At 41.7% G+C, this 24,557-nt stretch overlaps 1 protein-coding gene and 1 pseudogene across 2 annotated transcripts in view; one reads left to right on the top strand and one right to left on the bottom strand.

Annotated features, from left to right (window-relative positions):
* Positions 1 to 12,083, top strand: part of gnal (guanine nucleotide binding protein (G protein), alpha activating activity polypeptide, olfactory type) — a 67,246-nt gene extending 55,163 nt beyond the window's left edge. For both annotated transcript variants that reach the window (XM_029755591.1, XM_029755592.1), the window contains exons 8-12: positions 6,484 to 6,542; positions 8,176 to 8,296; positions 8,813 to 8,943; positions 9,478 to 9,545; positions 9,672 to 12,083. In XM_029755591.1, coding sequence (XP_029611451.1) covers positions 6,484 to 6,542; positions 8,176 to 8,296; positions 8,813 to 8,943; positions 9,478 to 9,545; positions 9,672 to 9,818 — 526 coding nt within the window. In that variant the 3' untranslated portion in view covers positions 9,819 to 12,083. The remainder of the gene's footprint in view (positions 1 to 6,483; positions 6,543 to 8,175; positions 8,297 to 8,812; positions 8,944 to 9,477; positions 9,546 to 9,671) is intronic.
* Positions 10,626 to 15,887, bottom strand: LOC115195278 (metallophosphoesterase 1-like; annotated as a pseudogene).
* Positions 15,888 to 24,557: the final 8,670 nt, after the last annotated feature.

Below are 24,557 nucleotides of genomic sequence, written 5' to 3'. Positions count from 1 at the left end.
AGAACAGGACATTCGTTTTTCCAATGACCTGAACTCTGACAGTAGTGACACTCTTGACTGAAGCCTGCTATGCCACAGGAGCCAGGCTCAACCCTGGATAAATGAAGCTCTGCCCGTGAACCAGAGTATCTCGGTGGGCGAGACCCAAATCTCTCTGAACGTCCCCACTCATTCCGAATACGGGGCTCTGCAAAGGCACTTTTCTGAGTCAAAACATACTCGTCCTCCAAAATCGCAGCTTCAGAGACAATCTTCCCTTTTTGTTTGTTAATGTACGTGGCTATTTGATCAGGGATTGTGTCCTTAAATTGTTATAGCATAACCAGATCACAGCCCCGGGAAAGTCATGACCGCAGGGGCGGCACACCTGCGATTAAAATGTGAAGATAACTCTCACACAAACTCAACATGAGTCTGTTTATCAGCCCTTTTTAAAGTTCTAAATTGTTGGCGGTAAGACTCAAGAACCAATTCGTAAATCTGTAACGCAGCCATTTTACCCTTAGCATAGCTGACATTTGTTGGCTACACTAAGAACTGAATATGCTTCCTGCGCTTTGCCAGTCAACACACACTGCAACATTTAAAGTGGTTCAGAATCAGGCCAAATCCTAGCGTCAGCAACACGCTCAAACAACGGAAAAAACGTCTCGGGGTCTTTCTCATTACATTTTGGCAACAGCCATAAGTTTCCAACAATATCAAATGTGTCCGGGGCACGACCGAGAGAGGAGCGACCCATAGGTAAATCAGGGTCACCTTCTCAAAGCAAACTCTCCCCCGAGAGCTTTGCTTCCCTAACCGATTTTAACCGCTCTTGTTACAGACGTCAGTCACAAGTAACTGCAAAAAAAAAATCCAGACCGGACCACAACAAGAGAAGTGCCAATCACACTGGGCACCACAGAAGAGAGATGAGATATATAAGGAGCTTCCCCAAATCCTGCAATACCTCAACCCTAATCTTCGTGCGGATTTGCGGCCGGTAATTACGTACTGCAGCTCGCGGGCATGGAAAAATTCCCCAGCACGCTGGCAGATCACCCCCCCACCCCCCCGAGCCACGGATGTGCCCCCGAGACAAGTACTCCATCCACGGACACCGCACAAAAATAACAAAATAAGCATGCCCAACATATTCCAAAGTGGAACACGTCACCAAGCCTAAAAGGGGAAAAGAAAGGCTATAGCTCCTGGTAGCAAATGGCACTACCCTAACCAAATCACCCACTGAGGTACACAGCCGATTGTACTCACCTCCCCGGACCAATGTCCCAACAGTGAGTAGAGCAAGAGTTTCCAGCCTGGGCAGGGGCCTGGAAACTAACCAATGTACTCTCTCCAATGCAGCACACAACCAACTATCCACCGCAGTGGCAAGTTTTTACCAAACAAACAAAAAGGCAACCAACACTGGGCACCAAACAGCACAACTCAAAAAAGCTGGAACAAAAGATGCAAACAAAGCACCTACAGAGTTTAACAAACACTAACTCTGCGTTTTCTCCCAAACATTATACTCATTCCAGTTAGCTTAACAACCCAAGTATTAGGATTACTGGCATACTTTAAGGCAACGCACCTGTTTGATGACATCACAGGACAACCAAAATCACTGATACGTCTCTAAGGCACTATACCGAACACTTATAAGACTGGGCAGTGAAAACCAACCAAAGCGCATCCCAATTAGCATTAACCCATCATAATGCAACAAAATACTATACGCCAAAATGTCTAGGAACCAACTTTATGATCCCGGATGAGCCCCCACTTGCTACGAACCGGCTCGTAGGCCATAACAAAGAGGGAGACAACGCGGAGAGAAAACAATAACAAAAATATATTTATTAAACAAAGTAAACTATATACAAATAACAATGGTGCTCGTAGTGTAAGTGAGTGGATGACTGCATAGATGGTGATAATGAGGGGTGTTGAGAGGTGCCAAAACAAATAAACACAAAGAAGCCCCAAAATGCCACAACTAAAAACAAGTGTTTTCTGCATGGCGAGAGTCTCCTCAAGGTATGGGGGGGAAGGTGCATCTATCCCCGGGACAGACCCGAGCCCAGGTGTGTCCCATTTCGCTGACGATCCTCCTGGCTCTGCCCACCGACATCCTATTAAGGAAAACGAGCAAAGGAAAAGAATTTGGCAGAAAGAGTGGGAGGGTCGTCAGAAGTTTAACTGGATATCATGCAAAGTATTGTTTCCTTTTGTTTGTTAGGTTTTTGTTTTTTGTTTATTTTTGACATTGTGAAATTACCATTTTGTCTAACGTATGCACGCTAAATAGGAAAGCAGTATCTGCTCTAAAACACCACGACACAGGAACTCAACATACTGCCAAGTGGTTTAGTGTAGTGGTTAACTTTACCCACAGGAGCTCTGTTTCCATCATCACTCCATGTAGAAAACTAGTCCAATCAACTGTATTGCAAGGTCTTTATTGAGAAATCCCTATTCTATAAGTCACCTACAGTGCATTCGGAAAGTATTCAGACCCCTTGACTTTATCCACATTTTGTTACGTTACATCCTTATTCTAAAATTGATTAAATTAAATGTTTTCCTCATCAATCTACACACAATACCCCATAATGACAAAGCGAAAACAGGTCTCTCGGGAAAAAAATCAAATGTATTAAAAATAAAAAAACAAACCTTATTTACATAAATAGTCAGACCCTTTGCTATGAGACTCGAAATTGAGCTCAGGTGCATCCTGTTTCCATTGATCATCCTTGAGGTGTTTCTACAACTTGATTGGAGTCCAGCTGTGGTAAATTCAATTGATTGGACATGATTTGGAAAGGCACACACCTGTCTATATAAGGTCCCACAGTTAACAGTGCATGTCAGAGCAAAAACCAACCCATGAGGTCGAAGGAATTGTCCGTAGAGCTCCGAGACAGGATTGTGTCGAGGCACAGATCTAGGGAAGGGTACCAAAACATTTCTGCAGCATTGAAGGTCCCCAAGAACAGAGGCCTCCATCATTCTAAAATGGAAGAAGTTTGGAACCACCAAGACTTTTCCTAGAGCTGGCCGCCCGGCCAAACTGAGAAATCGAGGGAGAAGGGCCTTGGTCAAGAAGGTGACCAAGAACCCAATGGTCACTGACTGAGCTCCAGAGTTCCTCTGTGGAGATGGGATAACCTTCCAGAAGGACAACCATCGCTGCAGCATTGCACGAAACAAGCCTTTATGGTAGAGTGGCCAGAGGGTAGCCACTCCTCAGTAAAAGGCACATGACATCCCACTTGGAGTTTGCCAAAAGGCATCTAAAGACAAGATTCTCTGGTCTGATGAAACCAAGATTGAACTCTTTAGCCTGAATGCCAAGTGTCACATCTGGAGGAAACCTGGCACCATCCAAGCATGGTGGCAGCATAATACTGTGGGGATGTTTTTCAGCGGCAGGGATTGAGAGACTAGTCAGGATCGAGGTAAAGATGAATGGTGCAAAGTACAGAGAGATCCTTGATAAAAAACCTGCTCCAGAGCGCTCAGGATCTCAGACAGGGGCGACGGTTCACCTTCCAACAGGGCAACGACCCTAAGCACACAGCCAAGACAATGCTAGAGTGGCTTCGTAACAAGTCTCTGAATGTCCTTGAGTGGCCCAGCCAAAGCCCGGACCTGAACCCGATCAAACATCTCTGGAGAGACTTGAAAAGAGCTGTGCAGTGACGCTTACCATCCTACCTGACTGAGCTCGAGAGGATCTGCAGAGAATAATGGGAGACACTCCCAAATACAGGTGTCAAGCTTGTATCATCATACCTATGAAGACTCAATGCTGTAAATTAGCTAAAATGTCAACAAAAAATTGCTTTGTCTTTATGGGGTATTATGTGTATATTGAGAAATGTTTTTTCATCAATTTTAGAATAAGGCGTAACAAAAGTTGGAAAAAGTCAAGAGGTCTGAGTACTTTCCGAAGGCACTATATTCAAGTCCAATCAAGTCAAACTGTATTGGTAACATACACATGTTTAGCAGATGTTAATGCGAGTGTAGCAAAATGCTTGTGCTTCTAGTTCCGACAATGCAGTAATATCTAACAAATTCACAACAACTACCTTATACACACACATGAAAAGGGAGGAATAAGAATATGTACAGTTGAAGTCGAAAGTTTACATACACGTTAGCCAAATATATTTAAACTCCGTTTTTCACAATTCCTGACATTTAATCCTAGTAAAACTTGCCTGTCTTAGGTCAGTCAAGATCACCACTTTATTTTAAGAATGTGAAATGTCAGAAGAATAATAGTAGAGAGAATGATTTATTTCAGCTTTTATTTCTTTCATCACATTCCCAGTGGGTCAGAAGTTTACATACACTCAATTAGTAGTTGGTAGCATTGCCTTTTAAAATTGTTTAACTTGGGTCAAACGTTTCGGGTAGCCTTCCACAAGCTTCCCACAATAAGTTGGGTGAATTTTGGCCCATTCCTCCTGACAGAGCTGGTGTAACTGAGTCAGGTTTGTAGGCCTCCTTGCTCGCACACGCTTTTTCAGTTCTGCCCACAAATTTTCTATAGGATTGAGGTCAGGGCGTTGTGATGGCCACTCCAATACCTTGACTTTGTTGTCCTTAAGCCATTTTGCCACAACTTTAGAAGTATGCTTGGGGCGATTGTCCATTTGGAAGACCCATTTGCCACCAAGCTTTAACTTCCTGACTGATGTCTTGAGATGTTGCTTCAATATATCCACATCATTTTTCTTCCTTATGATGCCATCTATTTTGTGAAGAGCACAAGCTCCTCCTGCAGCAAAGCACCCCCACAACATGATGCTGCCACACCCGTGCTTCACGGTTTGGATGGTGTTCTTCGGCTTGCAAGCCTCCCCCTTTTTCCTCCAAACATAACAATGGTCATTACAGTTCTATTTTTGTTTCATCAGACCAGAGGGCATTTTTCAAAAAAGTACGATCTTTGTCCCCATGTGCAGTTGCAAACCGTAGTCTGTCTTTTTTTATGGCGGTTTTGGAGCAGTGGCTTTTTCCTTGCTGAGCGGCCTTTCAGGTTATGTCAATATAGGACTTGTTTTACTGTGGGTATAGATACTTTTGTACCTGTTTCCTCCAGCATCTTCACAAGGTCCTTTGCTGTTGTTCTGGATTTGATTTGCACTTTTCGCACCAAAGTACGTTCATCTCTAGGAGACAGAATGCGTCTCCTTCCTAAGCGGTATGATGGCTGCGTGGTCCCATGGTGTTTATACTTCTCTACTATTGTTAGTACAGATGAACGTGGTACCTTCAGGTGTTTGGAAATTGCTCCCAAGGATGAACCAGACTTGTGGAGGTCTTCCATTTTTTTCTGAGGTCTTGGCTAATTTCTTTAGATTTCCCCATGATGTCAAGCAAAGAGGCACTGAGTTTGAAGGTAGACCTTGAAATACATCCACAGGTACACCTCCAATTGACTCAGATGATGTCAATTAGCCTATCAGAAGCTTCTAAAGCCATGACGCAATTTTCTGGAATTTTCCAAGCTGTTTAAAGGCATAGTCAACTTAGTGTATGTAAACTTCTGGCTCACTGGAATTGTGATGCAGTGAATTATAAGTGAAATAATTTGTCTGTAAACAATTTTTGGAAAAATGACTTGTATCATGCACAAAGTAGATCTCCTAACCACCTTGCCAAAACTATAGTTTGTTAACAAGAAATGTGTGGAGTGGTTGAAAAACGATTTTTAATGACTCCAACCTAAGTGTATGTAAACTTCCAACTTCAACTGTACATATAAATATATGGAATAAGTGGCCAGAGATTTGATTCTGTCTGTTGGAAGCAGCCACTCTGTCAGTGATGGCTGTATAACAGTCTGATGGCCTTGAGATAGAAGCTGTTTTTCAGTCTCTCGGTCCCAGCTTTGATGCACCTGTACTGAGGTGTCATGGAGGGCAGGTAGTTTGCCCCCGGTGATGCGTTGTGCAGACCGCACTACCCTCTGGAGAGCCTTGCGGTTGAGGGCGGTGCAGTTTCTGTACCAGTTGGCAATACAGCCCGACAGAATGCTCTCGATTGTGCATCTGTAAAAGTTTGACTGTTTTAGGTGACAAGCCACATTTCTTCAGCCTCCTGAGCTTGAAGATGCGCTATTGCGCCTTCTTCACCATGCGGTCACCACGCTGTCCATTTCAATTTGTCCGTGATTTGTACCTCAATTACCTCGACTAACCTGTACCCTGCACATTGACTCGGTACAGGTACCCTCTGTATATAGTCTTGTTATTTTGTAAAAATGTTTATTTTGTAAATATTTTCTTAACTCTATTTTCTTCAAACTGCATTGTTGGTTAAGGGCTTGTAAGTAAGCATTCACAATATGGTCTACACCTGTTGGATTCAGCGCATGTGACAAATAAGATATGTTTTGAGATCAAGACATGTTTGAGTTAAATAGGCACCTTCACACATTGGACCATCTGTTAAAGAGTTTTCCTTCCCTCCAAGTATGTTTGATGTAGGTGGCCAGAGAGACGAGAGGAGAAAATGGATCCAGTGCTTCAATGGTAAGTTTGGATTATGTGTATAATTTTGCTGCCCACAATGTTGTTTTGCAAATGTAGTGTTGGTGGTTCAGTGAACCATGCTCGCTTAATGAGTAACCTTACCTGAAACCGGAAGTCCTGCGTTATCTCCTGACCGTCTTGTGGTGGAACAGGGACTGTGCCACAGTAGCTCAGCATTGTATACCATCTGGATCCACTTCCACATTTTATATGGAAGAGTTCATTAAAGTAAAATACCACTCAAAAATCTCCTATTTTGCTATTTGTTTAATTAGTCCATTTAAAAATATATATAATTTTACACTTATGTATTAGTTCCAAATAAGACAGTCAACCATTACAGAAATACAATTATTATTTTTCACCCAACCCAAAGACAAAAACATAACAACAACCCAACATTTAACAACAGATAAACGGAAGAGGAAAAAGGCCTCACGTTATCATTACGCTTGAACTATAGCCAATATTCATATCAATTTCTTTAGAATATACAGATGTACAGTTCCAATGCTTCTACAATATCACCGGTTTGTAGGTGGCAGGTAGCCTAGTGGTTAGAGCGTTGGACTTGTAACCGAGAGGTTGCAAGATCGAATCCCCGAGCTGACAAGATAAGAATCTGTTGTTTTAACCAATGACCAAGTGGGGGGAAACTGACATACTTCCAGAGGAGAGAAATTGAACATCTAGCTTGTAATAGACAGAGGTCAACCATTTTCTTCTCTCTCCTATGTAAAGAGAGATTGTCTGGGTAAAGATTTAGGTCGCAAAGTTTAGGGATTAATGGTATTGGGGTAATCTCAGAGATGTAGTGCAGCACTGAGCTCCAAAATGTTTATCTCAGCACACTCCCACGGGCAATGATACAAGGTGCCTAGATGTGTGTTACAATTAACACACAGGTCCGGGATATTGGGGTGTGTGAACGGGTTGGTTAACAGGGGTGATGGTGTATGTTTAGTAACCACAAGGACCACATTAGTATTTTGTAGTGAGGATCTGTTGAAACAAACATAAATCTATCCTAAAAGTAAAACACTGAACCCCATTCCCCTGTCTCCCTAACCGAGACACCCAACGCCCACCTCCCTCTAATCGTAGAGTGTAGCCTGGTGGACGACTGATCCATTACAGGGAGCAGTCTAGCCAATGTGACGCTAAACAAAACAAAGTGTCTCCTGCCTTCTCTCGGCTATTACTCCTCATGAATAAAAGAGAAGGCATATATAGCAACTTGTTATGTGAAATATTACTTAGTCTTCGTTTGAAAAGTAGCAAAGAGTATCTCCACTTAAAACTGTAACGTTAGTTAGTGAAGCATGAGATTAACATGAATGTTACAGTTTGGACAGTCCAAACTAGTTGTAAATGATCCGCAACACAGGGTCTGTAGCTAGTTGCTACCAAGTAACAAAAAATACAGAAGGTGTCATAGTGTGATGTTTTTGGACTGTATCAACAGTGGACTAATGAAACAAATGACTAAAGATAGTCTTTTAGTGGAATTTTCCTTTAACATTACATGGTTTACGATGTCACTGCGTCTGGTCCTTATAGTACACACCATTATGCACCATTATGCACCATTCATGCTAAAACAACCCATTTAATGTGCTCTTATTTCTTTTAGACGTGACGGCCATCATCTTTGTGGCGGCAAGCAGCAGTTATAACATGGTCATAAGGGAAGACAACAGCACCAACAGACTCCGGGAATCCCTGGATCTCTTCAAGAGCATCTGGAATAACAGGTTGGTCCTGGTCACCTAATCAGGCTCTCTGCCCTCTCCCGACTCAATTATGCCCTAATGAAAATTTCACACCAGATTTAGTAATAGGCGAATATAACGTTTGCATTCCATTTTGTTGTGATTTCAATATACTTGCAATACATTTGCAAACTGAATTAATTTCAAACCAGCTTTGTTTATTTCTGTAACAAATTCTTGGTGAACATTTGTTTTAAATTACATTGCAACACTACATGTATAAAAATATGACCAATGGATTATATATTATTGTAAGAGGATGTACTTTTAGCGATTGACAGTAATAATAGTAACAGAATGAAGCGTGCTTCCCATTTTAGTTTTAATCAGTCAAGGTGGTGATGTCAGTGTGAATCGGTCAAACAGAAGCAAAACATGAGCGATGGATAGAGAGATTTTCTTTTTGAACCCATCCATTCACATTCCAATAACTCTGACACAGTGTCATTGTTTAAATGCCCGTCTAGTCACGTCATTCTTTACAATCTTTCTTTTCAGATTTTTACGGACCATTTCAGTCATCCTGTTCTTGAACAAGCAGGATATGCTGGCTGACAAGATCTTAGCAGGGAAATCCAAGCTTGAAGACTACTTCCCTGAGTACTCTCGCTATACTGTGCCGGCCGAAGGTGGGTACTGAGATGTGCGGAAAACACTCTGTTTCTCTAAGTAAAACTTGATCATAATAATTAAGAAGATTTACTAACCTAAGAGACCCACACATTACACTCTTCCAGCAACGAAGCGTGCACCAAATCGTTGTTGTTGCTTCACAGTGAAGGACCTCCGAACCGATCCTCAAGATGTATACAAAGGTTATCCCATTTTGGCGACTCGCACTTTTGAAATTTGTGGCTCAAATGGAATCATTTGCGCGGGCCCTGGAATAAACCTTTATTTAGACCTCATATGACCCTCTAATTTATAGATAATCCCGGGTACTCAGTTGCAGTATGTAAACAATAGCATAAACATGCCTTTCTTCCCTATCGTCAAATGAAATCACAGAATAGTTTGGAGCACGGAGAGCACTAGTTAGAGATGCTCCATAAACATTTGATTGCAGATACTGTCATCAGGCACTGCACTACATCCTGTCCTAATGATATGGTATCCTTGTACTGATGAACCTGGATTTCTTCTGTTTGTCTCTTTCTGAACAGCTGTTCCAGACCCTGGAGAAGACCCTAAAGTGACCCGGGCCAAGTTTTTCATCCGAGATGAGTTCCTTGTACGTACAATTTTCATTCTATGTACTGACTGTAGATGCTTGTATTGTAGTGTTAACCATTTCAGGTTTGGGGTAATTTCCGTTTCAATTCAGGAAGTTAACAGAAATGTGCATGTCTCCCCACAGAGGATCAGCACGGCGAGCGGCGACGGAAAGCACTACTGCTACCCCCACTTCACCTGCGCCGTGGACACGGAGAACATCCGCCGCGTCTTCAACGACTGCCGAGACATCATCCAGAGGATGCACCTGCGCCAGTACGAACTCTTGTGATTGGTCGCAGCCCACCATCCAGTCGGCTCTGGGCCAATCCCGGTGCAGTTTGTTTCCACTCCCAAAACACAAGTTCCTTTCACCACAGGGACCAGGAGAACTACTGAAGCATCACAATGCTGTCATTTTGTTTGCCATTGTTGGTTTTATTTTGTTCTTTAATTTTGGCCCATTTTTTTACTCTTATTTTGTAGGTATAAGTGGGGATGGGAAAGGATGTGTGTGTGCCTCAGTCTTTTATTTCAAATGCCTTTATTCTGCTCATTCCACTAAGCCTTTTTAGACATCTTGTTTTGTAGTTTTTGATTTGAACTAGTCTTCTGTAGTTTCTGTTGGGGTTGGATCTGGACCAGCTGATGTTGTCAGAGGGTGTGTGTGTGTGTGTGTGTGTGTGTGTGTGTGTGTGTGTGTGTGTGTGTGTGTATGTACGTTTGTGCATTTGTGTGTACGTTTGTGCATTTGTGCGTGTCTGTGTGAGAGAGTTGAGGTATCTAATGAGGTAACTCCTGTGTGTGTTGGTTCCAGAGTTGGAATCAACCTTCCGACACTCCTTTGCATGGATTACTCCGCTTTGCTCGCTCGCTCGCTCTCCCTCCCTCCCTCGCTCTCTCTCTCTCTATTCTGCTCTGAGTACTTGATGAAGGAGTGGGGCGGTGGGGCGGGCAGGAGATGTAATGCACTTTGCATCAGGTAACTTAACGCCGTCAAGGAAGTATACACATGATGTAGCACCGAGATATTTATTACTCTGTCACTTTTTATTTGGGGTTGTTTGTTTTTATTGCAACATGATGGAGAGAGAGACTTTCAGACTGCCTTTGTGTGGATGCTGAGAGCTGTAGAATTAGCATAGGGGGGGTGGGGCTTGTGGGAGACCAGGAGGATGCTGGGGGTTTGAGTCCAATGCACCTCCTGCCGTAGGGCAGCAGCAGCATTCTGCCACGTGTCTAGATGGAAAGAGAAATACCACACTCACTTTGATTTGCCCACAGACAGTCCTTTTTGACTTAGATCCTCTTGGGCAATAGTTATATATATATATATATATATATTATTTTTTTTTGTTTTAGTTTATTATCTTGCACACTGTGCAAGGTTGATTATCTTGTACAGACTGCAAAATGTAATGTTATTTTGTACAACTTTATTGAGAGAAAAAACTTCTTGTAGAATATCTTTGTGCCTTGATAATGGCTGTACCTGTAAATTGAGCTCTGATGTATGTTTTTGACTGCGCTGTACAGCTTGATGTCAAACTCTATCTGACAGTAGAGACTGCAGGCAGGGAGTTTCTCTCTCTCTCTCTCTCTCTCTCTCTCTCTGTAGAGGTTAGTTTTTCTGGTTTATAAAAAAGGAAAATGTTCTTTAGTAGAAAACGGCAGAAAAATTTGTGCGGTGTAAAAAACAAAAAAACAAATCCTGTATACATTATGCAAATTAACCACTTACCTACCGCAGTGACCCCAGGTCGCAGCCAGAGACATGCCTTCATCCTCTTTCGTTTCGACGGTGAAAATGTATATTTTTATTTCTGATTCTCAGCTTTAATACATTGGAAGATCCATTGACGTGTCCAAATCGCAACCTGGCGTTGTTTTACTACAGTAGGAAGCATCTTTTTAGATATGAAGTGTGTATGAGATGTATACATGCGCGTGCCAGTAAATGTGTGTGTATGTGTGCTTCAAAGCATGCATGTACTGTAAAACATATATACACACATGTACTCATGCATTGTATATGTACATTGTACATGTGCATTTTATATTAATATATATGTACATATACATTTATAAAGATATACATATATTCTATAAATCTATATGTACAATTATACATAGTAATGTGTGTGCCTATGCGTATACATATTTATGAATGTCTAGAACGTATGTATGCATACAGATGCATAGGCATCAACTTATATAGAATGAGACGAGATGATAAAGTAGTGATCCTTCGGTCATAGAGATCCCTTCACAATGGCACAGGCATTGTGAGCGTGGGCACAGTTAGACAGGATATTCTTTACACTGAACAGAAGCTTTCAATGTGCAAGTCTATTCTCAGAGCGAGGAGGTAGATGTGATAACGTTTGTGTTTTCAGGCCTTTTAAGGAATACAAAAAGTATTTTTATTTTAATAAAGAGGCACATCAGAAGACCTTTGTTTTTTTTTGTTTTTGTTGGTTTGTCTAAACTGAATATGTGGGGAAATGACACTTATGTACACTTTGTATATGCATAAATTACAGTTGCAAGAAACCCAGTTCCACCGTCTTCCCTCGACTGTTTTTGTCCGGGTCACATTTAAAGGTCAAAAAACCGCATTCAGTTGCCAATAATTTATAAGGAGAATGAACGGATAACATCAGTGCACGCTATTAAAATGCACCAACAAAGAGCGACCAAGGCCCTTTAAAAGGTGCTGTTGGTTTGGATGTCAGGAGTGTCAACCCTACTGCAGTCTCTTTGGTCTCGGGGATGAACATGGTCAGGGTGAGGGGGTCAAAGGTGGTCGGTCACACAGATGAGACGTCCCCTGCCGTTACTTTGATTTCAATCACACTTGGTTTATTTGCTACCCTGAATGCTGCTTCAGGGGCCTATTTTTATGTGGCCTGCCAAGGAAATAATAAATATTTGATCTAGGGGAAACACTCACTATAACAGTCACAGGCCCTTGTGCTTGCCCATGAGGCTGGTGGCTAGGAGCATGAAGCTCTTTTGAGAAGTGGAGGTGGGCTATGAGCATGAGGGAGACGACCATGGCTGTGGCGCAGTAGATGGCCACCATGCTGCTCTCCTCTAGCAGGAAGCACTTAGCCAACTGGAAGTCCGTGGGAGAGAAGGTGCCCTGCAGGGAGAGGGATGTTGTGTCCCGATTCTCTACCCTTCTAACACTATATTTAAATTCATGAAGTAAACTTAAATTGAAATGGAATTGACCCCAACCCTGACAGTTAGTTACCAGGATGAAGCTGGGGTTGTTGCGGTTTCTCCAGCTGAAGGAAGGAACGCTGATCTCTGGGTGCTTGTTGTCATGAACCACCTTACAGGCACTGTGGGTGTGGCCACTCAGGATAAGGCAGGGCGGAAAATAACAAAGTAACTGCAGAGTGGAATCAAAAGAATCCATCATATTTCTCCAATCACAAGCTTGTAAGTGACAACCTATTATTGTTTTCAGTCAAAAAGATACCCTTCAGAATGATTCTTAGGGATTTATCTCAGTCTGAAGTGGCTTCCTCTGTTGGGACCTTTCCTTCATCTGCACTGATCTGGAAAAAAACGAGTTATGAAAGCAAGCAGAGACCACTTCAGACAATAGAGATGAATCCCATGTGTGAGTGATAGTTCTGTGTATTTAAACTCACCCTTTGAGAAGCTTCCTGGTATAGCATGTCATAATGCTCATGGAACACCTGGTGGCGCTCTTCAAGAGAGGCGATATCCTGCCCAGTGCACTCTACATCGTTCAGGTGGTACATAGGGTAGTGCTGCCCACAGAAAAGGTCAACAAACAGTAAATAGATGTTTTTTATTGTCACATACACCAGATAGATGCAGTGAAACGTGTTGTTTAAAGAGTCGGCCATAGTAGTCAAATCAAACTTTATTTGTCACATGCGCCGAATACAACAAGTGTAGACCTTACTGTGAAATGCTTACTTACAAGCCCTTAACCAACAGTGCAGTTCAAGAAGAGTTAAGAAAATATTTACCAAATAAACGAAATAAAAAAAATATAAAAAGTAACACAATAATGAGGCTATATACAGGGGGTACCGGTACAGAGTCAGTGTGCGGGGGTACAGGTTAAAGGTAATTTGTACATGTAGGTAGGGGTGAAGTGACTATGCATAGCAGCAGTGTACAAAACAAATGGGGGGCAATGTAATAGTCCGGTGGCCATTTGATTAATTGTTCAGCAGTCTTATGGCTTGGGTGTAGAAGCTGTTAAGGAGACTTTTGGTCCTAGACTTGGTGCTCCGGTACCGCTTGCCGTGCGGTAGCAGAGAAAACAGTCTATGACTTTGGTGACTGGCGTCTCTGACAATTTTATGGGCTTTCCTCTGACACCGCCTAATATATAGGTCCTGGATGGCAGGAAGCTTGGCCCCAGTGATGTACTGGGCCGTACGCACTACCCTCTGTAGCGGCTTACGGTCAGATGCAGAGCAGTTGCCATACCAGGCGGTGATGCAACTGGTCAGGATGCTCTCGATTGTGCAGCTGTAGAACTTTTTGAGGATCTGGGGACCCATGCCAAATATTTTCAGTGTTCTGAAGGGGAAAAGGTTTTGTTGTACCCTCTTCACGACTGTCTTGGTGTGTTTGGACCAAGTATGCACCTTTGGAGAAAATTAGGGTTAAATGCCTTGCTCAAGGGCACATCGACAGATTTTCACCTAGTCGGCTCATGTATTTGAACCAGCGACCTTTTAGTTATTGGCCCAACGCTCTAACCGCTAGGCAACCTGCCACACTTAGGACATTATGTGAGTGAACTATGCTAATGAATGCTAATGATACAGATGTGGTCAAATACACTCTGTGGCCACTGTATTAGGTACACCCATTTAATACCGGCCTGGACCCCCTTTGCCTCCAGAACAGCCTGAATTATTCGGGGCATCGATTCTACAAGGTGTCGGAAACATTCCACAGGGATGTTGGTCCATATTGACTCAATGGCATCACACAGTTGCTGCAGATTGGACGGCGGTACATTCATGCTGCAAACAACCCATTCCATCTCCTCCCAAATATACTCTATTGGGTTTGGTCAGCAACAATGTTCAGATACCTTGTGGCGTTCAATCGTTGCTCAATTGATATCAAGGGACCTAACGTGTGCCAGGAAAACATTCCCCACACCATAATGCTCCATGCATTGTCAACTGTGGGACCTTATATTGAAGGTGTGTGCCTTTCCAAATCATGTCAAATCAATTGAATTTACCACAGGTGGACTCCAATCAAGTTGTAGAAACATCTCCAGGATGATCAATGGAAACAGGGTGCACCTAAACTCAATTTCGATTATCATAGTAAAGGGTCTGAATACTTATGTAAATAAGGTATAAGCACGTCTACTAAATGACTTACTGTAAATGTAAGCTAAAATACTCTCAAGCACACACTGGGTTTCCTTCTGTACTCTGTGACAGGACAACAACGTCAGCAAGACAAAGGAGCTGATTGTGGACTACAGGAAACAGACAGCTGAGCACGCCCCCATCCACATCGATGGGGCTGTAGTGGAGCGGGTCGAGAATTTCAAGTTCCTCTGTGTCCACATCACTAAGGATATATCATGGTCCACACACACCAACACAGTTGTGAAGAGAGCACGACAACGCCTTTTCCCCCTCAGGAGGCTGAAAAGATTTGGCATCTGGGGGAGAAACAGCTTTATTTAGTCAATGCTCAAATCTCTGCTTCTCTCAAATGCTCTGTGTGTGTGAGTGTTTGTTGTGTGCTGTGTGGCATTGACGAGGATGATGAGTGTGATGAAGATCACCTGCACAGAGCAGTTGAGAGCCTGAGAGAGGCTGTACAGCTCGTTCTCCACATGCTCGCAGATGGGGCAACGGTCTCCATGCATAGCCATACGTACTGTTCACCAGCACAAAGCTAAATTGGGAAACACACACACGCATACAAAATGTACATTAATGACGGTGCAATGATGGAAGCTAAGGAACACATCAACGTGACTAACCACAAACCACACATTGTTAAACTGTTAGATGTTGCTATTTACACTAGACCTACTTGACTCCCTTTGTGGTTACAATCCGGGCAGAGGTGACGTTGAACACCCTCTCGAAGTGTTCAAGTTTGTGCCAGTTCATACTGTTCAAAGAGAAAGAATGTTACCAAGGCTACCAAGTGAGCATCACTTGGTAGCTTCTATTTAACAGTGAGACTTCTGAACTTAACATACCCATGATGGAAGCCGATGTTGTGGTTCCCAATGATGGCATTAGCTCCATATCACTGGGGTGTCGGAAGATCAGCCTCCCAGTCCTGAAGAGCACAAGGTTCATATTCAGATTGTCACAGAGGAGAAGTTGGTAATACTTTACTTGACACCCAGATTCATAACACGTTAATAATATGTCATAACAGCTGGCATAACTTGTCATAACCCATTATAATATGGTCATTACACTGTCATGACACATATTTTTATACCTGTTGTGACAATGCATATTACGTTAAGGCAAAGGGTGGCTACTTTGAAGAATCTCAAATATAAAATATATTTTAATTTGTTTAACACTTTTTTGGTTACAACATGATTAAATATGTGTTATTTGATAGTTGTGATGTCTTCACTATTATTCTACAATGTAGAAAATAGTAAAAATAAAGAAAAACCCTGGAAGTAGTTGGTGTGTCCAAACCTTTTACTGATACTGTATATGTTTTTAACTGACCACATAAAATGATCATTGTAATTGCGTACACATCAATATCAGACCCACCCAATGATCTGTTGCTGATGATTGCAGGAGCAGATTTCAGGAGCAGGACAAGACACCCTCTTTTTGACTGATGACTGACATAAGGGCATGTACAGTTGAAGTCGGAGGTTTACATACACCTTAGCCAAATACATTTAAACTCAGTTTTTCACAATTCCTGACATTTCCTGTCAGGATCACCACTTTATTTTAAGAGTGTGAAATGTCAGAAGAATAATAGTAGAGAGAATGATTTATTTCAGCTTTTATTTCTTTCATCACATTCCCAGTGGGTCAGAAGTTTACATACACTCAATTAGTATTTGGTAGCGTTGCCTTTTAAAATTGTTTAACTTGGGTCAAACGTTTCGGGTAGCCTTCCACAAGCTTCCCACAGTAAGTTGGGTGAGTTTTGGCCCATTCCTCGGTATTCTTCGGCTTGCAAGCCTCCCCCTTTTTCCTCCAAACATAACGATGGTCATTATGTCCAAACAGTTCTATTTTTGTTTCATCAGACCATAGGACATTTCTCCAAAAAGTACAATCTTTGTCCTCATGTGCATTTGCAAACCACAGTCTGGCTTTTATATGGCGGTTTTGGAGCAGTGGCTTCTTCCTTGCTGAGCAGCCTTTCAGGTTATGTCAATATAGGACTCATTTTACTGTGGATATAGATACTTTTGTACCTGTTTCCTCCACTATCTTCACAAAGTCCTTTGCTATTGTTCTGGGATTGATTTGCTCTTTTCACACCAAAGTATGTTCATCTCTAGGAGACAGAATGCGTCTCCTTCCTGCGCGGTATGATGGCTGCGTGGTCCCATGGTGTTTATACTTGCGTACTATTGTTTGTACAGATGAACGTGGTACCTTCAGGCATTTGGAAATTGCTCCCAAGGATGAACCAGACTTGTGGAGGTCTACCATTTTTTTCTGAGGTCTTGGCTGATTTCTTTGGATTTCCCCATGATGTCAAGCAAAGAGGCACTAAGTTTGAAGGTAGGCCATGAAATACATCCACAGGTACACCTCCAATTGACTCAAATGATGTCAATTAGCCTATCAGAAGCTTCTAAAGCCATGACATCATTTTCTGGAATTTCCCAAGCTGTTTAATGGCACAGTCAACTTAGTGTATGTAAACTTCTGACCCACTGGAATTGTGATACAGGGAATTATAAGTGAAATAATTTGTCTGTAAACAATTTTTGGAAAAATGACTTGTGTCATGCACAAAGTAGATGGCCTAACCGACTTGCCAAAACTAGAGTTTGTTAACAAGAAATTTGTGGAGTTGTTGAAAAACAAGTTTTAATGACTCCAACCTAAGTGTATGTAAACTTCTGACTTCAACTGTATGTGTCAGGCCAATGCGGCTTATATGATTATGATGGTCATAATGCTTCTTGACAGTGTCATAAAGTGTATTGTCTTAGTCCAAGTAAAATGACACAGGATGGTCATAATGCTTCATGACATAAAGTGTATTTTCTACATGTTATTTGAAATATGATTAAAAAATGATGACTGTAAAGAATTCATTACAACAACAACAAAGGAAACTTCATGGCAGAAAAAAATATAATTTTAATAAATGTGGGTTTTGACACTTATGTAGGTGTCATAACCAGCCATAAAATAACGCAATATATGTCACAACAGGTGGAAATATATGGGTCATGACTGTGTTATGATCATGCTATTATTATTATTATATTTTTTTACCTTTATTTAACTTGGCAAGTCAGTTAAGAACAAATTCTTATTTTCAATGACAGCCTAGGAACAGTGGGTTAACTGCCTTGTTCAGAGGCAGAACAACAGATTTGTACCTTGTCAGCTCGGGGATTTGATCTTGGAACCTTTCGGTTACTAGTCCAACACTCTAACCACTAGGCTACCTGCCGCCCCCAACTATGACAGGTTATGAAAAGTTATGTTAGCTGTTATGACATATTATGACATGGTTCTGACTGTCATAACGTGTTATGACACTCAGTGTCAAGTAAAGTGTTACAGAGAAGTTTGAGCTGGGGTATCAACATCTGCCTTAACCCCTCTCAGCACTATACACAGAAGGATGTCTCCATCTCCTCCCAACACAACCATTTGGGCCACTACTGTTATTTACTTCCTCAATCAGTTGGATTTGGGTTAAATCATACCATTATGTCATAAGTGGGAGATAATACAATATAATTAGGAATTATAATAAATGATGGACACTGTTGGTAATTAGACCACACACATACACACAGATCCCTTATGTGCTAAAAGACATGATCACATACTATCCTGAGTAGTCCAGCTGTTGGTGCTGTGTGTGGTCTAATAACCGGCAGTGGCTATCAACAAACCTTTGAGGAGCTCCTTTTCCCCTCAGTTAACGATGTCTCCCAAAATGAAGACCACCTCTGGCTGTAGGAGAGCCCCAGGGCTGTCCGGAAAGCCCTCTCCATCTGCCATGCTCTATCAGGAAGCAATGTACAGTACACTATGATTAGGGCAGGGAGTTTTATTGACCATGTGGAAAGACCACTAAGAAGGACAAGTAGGAGAAACTCTGGGACCCGATTATAGTCATAGCCTACAATAACAACCCAGAGTTGTCCTTGGTCAGGCCACATAAGGAATATCCCCTGGTCCTAATAATGACCTTTAGGCAATGACCGCCCAGTACTACCAAGAGACAACCACCGATTTAAAGTATTCTTGTCCATCATGCTGTATAATGCATGAAACAATGTCCTGGTAGCATCCTGTCTCAATGAAGAAAACTATTGAGGCTGACCACTATAAGTTATTTTGTGGACCATGTGAACATGAGACATTGGAGTCACAGCGGGGCATCTGGTTGCCCTAGCTGGTGAAGTTGGATGTCATGGTGAATTCATAGAATCTGATATTAAGACGATTAATTATATTCCTGTCCTAAAAACACTGCCCACTATCCAACCCAAAGTGTTCAGTGCACACAGGATCAAAATGATGTTTTCCCACGATATGCAAATTCCAATAGTCCTGACTCAATCAGCTATGCACAAAATGTATGATTTATGCTTTTTGTTTTCAAGGACTTGACTTGTGCAGTCTGTGTCTGTTTATTATTTCAGAGTTTCTTTTCTTGTCACGTGATCTGAGATGAACGTTCGAGCTTTGACCAATGAGACGTTTGAAATGCACTTTCATTAAAACATTCAACAAATGACAGTCCTAGATTAATGTAAAACACACAAATAATATGAGGGTTATGTAAACTTTATTCTTTATCACTTATCAGTATGATAACTAAGTAATAAACGCATACACCATGAAATTGGAACAGGAGTGTACAGCCTACCTTAGCAGGTGGCTATGCGAAAGAAACAAAGCGCGAAGCTTGGGGCGGTTGGGGAGTCCTTAGCCTCTGTTTCCATTCAACTCCGACCACGAACAATGCAAAATTGCAGGGTGATATATCAAATATTCACATAAGATAAACACGCAAATGACAGATAAGAACAGAGTGAAATGTCCGTGCATGTCTGAGAACGAAATGTGAATCTGTTCCACACAGGGACGAGGCGAACTAAATCATGAAAAATACGTGCCCTAGATAACCGTATCCCTGGCAAAGAAATACGCATATTCGTCCGTGTTAATAGTTTTTTTGGTCCGTTTAGGATTGCCATGCGACAGCAATCTCCCAAATTTGACTCGCGTGCGATGTGCGCACCCTAGTCGAGAGAATGCGGCCACTGAATAGTTGTTGCGTTAGGAAATAAAGTATAAAGTACATTTGACTGTAATTGCGGGCTTAATGTGGCTACAAAGTATTCAAAGCATGAGTGAGATAGACTGTTTAGCCTGGTCAACAACAAAACAATAGACTGTGTAGCCTGTGTGTGTGAGAGAGAGAAAGAGGGAGAGAGAGTTTTGACTTCTAAAAAAGGCAGGACGAGCAACATTCCTCAGAGATCGATCTGATTCCTAATTGTGCAAGCCTGACTGGTACGTTACTTTGTCACGTGCATTTCCCATGATTTGTGACTAGCTACATCGTTTTGATTTCAACATTATAAGGTTTGTATTTTTCAACCATCCACACATCTAAATTGTATCATCTATCCTCCTGATGATATATAACTTACTGAAAGGAAAGACAAAAACTACCTTATACACTTCGGACACACATAGTGACATGATTAGCAAGAATTCTCTTTAAGGTTTTGGAAATCCAAGATGTGAGATATTAATAGGCCTAATATTATTTTGATGTGATTTCATTTCATTTCATTTTGGAAATGAAAAAGACTGTTTTATACATAATTTTTCATATTTAACCCTTATTTTACCAGGTAAGTTGACTGAGAACACATTCTCATTTACAGCAAGGACCTGGGGAATAGTTACAGTTTTATCTCCATCTCTTCATTCAAAAACTCAATCATGGACACTCTTTCTGACAGTTGTGACTGCTTCCATGATGTATTGTTGTTTCTACCTTCTTGCCTTTGTGCTGCTGTCTGTGCCCAATAATGTTTGCACCATGTTTTGTATTTCTACCATGTGCTGCTGCCATGTTGTGTTGCTACCATGTTGTTGTCATGTGGTGTTGCTTCCATGCTGTGTTGTTATGTGTTGCTGCCATGCTATGTTGTCTTAGGTCTCTCTTTATGTAGTGTTGTGGTGTCGCTCTTGTCACGATGTGTGTTTTGTCCTATATTTTTATTTTTAATCCCAGCCCCCGTCCTGTCAGGAGGCCTTTTGCCTTTTGGTAGGCCGTCATTGTAAATAAGAATTTGTTCTAAACTGACTTTCCTAGATAAATAAATTAAAATAAACAGAAGAGAGGAGGGGGATGAATGAGACAATTGGAATCTGGGCATGATTAGGTGGCTATGATGGTATGAAGACCATATTGGACATTTAGCCAGGACACTGGGGTTAACACCCCTACTCTTACGATAAGTGCTATGGGATCTTTAGTGACCACAGAGTCAGGACACCCGTTTAAGGTCCCATCCAAAAGAGGGCACACTACACAGGGCAGTGCCCTGAGGTATTAGGATATTTTTTTTTAGACCAGAATAAAGAGTGCCTCCTACTGGCCCTCCAACACCACTTCCAGCAGCATCTGGTCTCCCATCCAGGGACCATCCCACTGCAAGCCAGCAGTGGGATGAAGAGTGGTATGCTGTTTCATGAGTCCTATTATGTAATCTCTGACAGAAACCCATCTGTATTGTTTCTGATCCAGTCAAGCCAGTTAACCCACCATGCACTGGGTGCACAATGGGAGGATTAGTCTATTGAGGCACCCCACTATAGCCACTGCTGCTTTCAAAATACCTTGTAGAATGCATTTTTGCATGTGTTTCCACCTAATTCTAACCCTTGCGGAATATCTATCATATATGCCTATATTATCTATAGATCTGTAAGTAAATTAATAAAATTGCTCTAAATCTCTCTCTTTAATCGTCCTTTCTTAAATCTTCATCACTATCCAGCAATGCATTGGGATTATGGAGAGAATAGTTTACAAGGGTGCTCACCATTACAAGATCCTTCTCTAGGAATTGTCAGACCCTATCTGAGTAGCATTTCATTAATCAGAAGCTTGGCTGATGTTCTTTTCTTCATATTAGGAATATTACAATTTTTTTATCGCTTTGGTACTATTTTTACAAGTATGTTGCACATTTTCACAACTCTTAATTCCCTTTTGGGGGTGGCAGGTAGTGGTTAGAGCGTTGGGCCAATAATCGAAAGGTTGCTGGATTGAATCCCTCGAGCTAACACGGTAAAAAAAATCTGTTCTGCCCCTGAACAAGGCAGTTAACTCGCTGTTTCTCGGTAGGCCGTCATTGTAAATAAGAATTTGTTCTCAACTGACTTGCCTAGTTAAATAAAGGTTTAAAAAATTATATAAAACTGCAAACTGGTCACACACAGCCAGTCTTTTATTCAAAACCTGTCATTGTGCATTCATTTGGGTTGTAAACATATTTTGCCACATAACCATTGATTCAAAATCTAAGTTTATTGTGAAATGTAATGAGAATGTTGGTTTAATCACTAAAACACAACATAATGATATCTTTTCAATTTAGTTGTTTTATCTACCAGTTAATCCAAAGGCAAACAATGCAGGACACGCATTTAAAATCACCCTTAGAAGTGATGAAAGCAATATGCTACAGTACTGTAAATTACAGTAGATTACAGTTTTCACATGAATCAATACACTTACATTACCCAACAAAATTGACAGAAAATCTATAATTTCCATAATATCTATCCAATGTGTAGTCAAAGGTGTGATCAATGAAGACATCCTCTACAATCATTCATCAAGAAAAACATTTTATTTTTCATATTTACAGTGCATTCGGAGAGTATTCAGACCCCTTGACTTTTCAACATTGTTGCCTTATTCTAAAATTGATTAAATACATTGTTTTCCTCATCAATCTACACACAATACCCCATATAGACGAAGCAAAAACATATTATTTTTGTTTGCAAATTTATTACAAAAAAAAACAGAAATACCTTATTTAATAAGTATTCAGAACCTTTGCTATGAGACTCGAAATTGAGCTCAGATGCATCCTGTTTCCATTGATCATCCTTGAGATGTTTCTACAACTTGATAGGAGTCAACCGGCAGTAAATTAAATTGAATGGACAAGATTTGGAAAGGGACACACCAGTGCATGTCAGAGCAAAAACCAAGCGATGAGGTTGAAGGAATTGTCCGTAGAGCTCTGACACAGGATTGTGTCGAGGCACAGATCTGGGGAAGGGTACCAAAACATTTCTGCAGCTTTGAAGGTCCCCAAAACACAGTGGCCTCCATCATTCTTAAATGGAAGAAGTTTGGAACCACCAAGACTCTTCCTAGAGCTGGCCGCCCACCAAACTAAGCAATCGGGGGAGAAGGGCCTTGGTCAGGGAGGTGACGAAGAACCCGATGGTCACTCTTGACAGAGCTGCAGAGTTCCTCTGTGGAGATGGGATAACCTTCCAGAAGGACAACCATCTCTGCAGCACTCCACCAATCAGGCCTTTATGGTAGAATGGCCCGATGGAAGCCACTCCTCAGTAAAAGGCTGTCATGTGCTGCATAAATATTTTGGTACCCTTCCCCAGATTGTTGCCTCAACACAATCCTGTCACGGAGCTCTACGAACAATTCCTTCGACCTCATGGCTTGGTTTTTGCTCTGACATGCACTGTCAACTGTAGGACCTTATATAGACAGGTGTGTGCCTTTCCAAATCTTGTCCATTCAATTGAATTTACCACAGGTGGACTCCAATCAAGTTGTGGATGATCAATGGAAACAGGATGCATCTGAGCATAATTTCAAGTCTCATAGCAAAGGGTCTGAATACCTATTAAATAAGATATTTTTGGTTTTTATTTGTAATAAATTTGCAAACATTTAAAAAAATATATCCTGTATTTGCTTTGTCAATATGGGGCATGTTGGTGGCAGAATCATGCTGTGGGGATATTTTTCAGTGGCAGGGACTGGGAGACTAATCAGGATTGAGGGAAAGATGAACGGAGCAAAATACAGCAAGATCCTTGATGAAAACCTGCTCCAGAGCGCTCAGGACCTCAGACTGGGGTGAAGGTTCACATTCCAACAGGACAACGACTCTAAGCACACTGCCAAGACAACACAGGAGTGGCTTCGGGACAAGTCTCTGAATGTCCTTGAGTGGCCCAGCCAGAGCCCGGACTTGAACCCGATCTAACATTTCTGGAGAGACCTGAAAATAGCTGTGCAGTAACACTCCCCATCCAACCTGACAGAGCTTGAGAGGATCGGCAGAGAATAATGGGAAAAACTCCACAAATACAGGTGTGCCAAGCTTGTAGCATCATACCCAAGAAGACTCGAGGCTGTACTGCGTAAGTTGCTTCAACAAAGTACTGAGTAAAGGGTCTGAATACTTATGTAAAAAGCCGTTTTTGCTTTGTCATTATGGGGTATTGTGTGTAGATTGATCAATTTTAAAATAAGGCTGTAATGTAACAAAAGTCAAGGGGTCTGAATACTTTCCGAATGCACTGTAGATAGACTAAATATTTTCGATGCATTGAGAGACCTCACTTTGATCTTCAAGCACAAATGTAATGCAGTCTACTAGGCTACGGTACATTCTTGGTCGTGGATACAATTGTAGGCTATCCCTCTAGCAAAAGGGTGTTTCAAGTGACAGCCATTGGTGACCGCGGCGACAGCATGCCAGACATGATCACGTGGTGCA

This window comes from Salmo trutta, chromosome 6, assembly GCF_901001165.1.
Source record: "Salmo trutta chromosome 6, fSalTru1.1, whole genome shotgun sequence".
Taxonomy (NCBI): domain Eukaryota; kingdom Metazoa; phylum Chordata; class Actinopteri; order Salmoniformes; family Salmonidae; genus Salmo; species Salmo trutta.
Note: the sequence above shows the minus strand (reverse complement) of the source record. Positions and strands in the feature narration are given on the sequence as shown.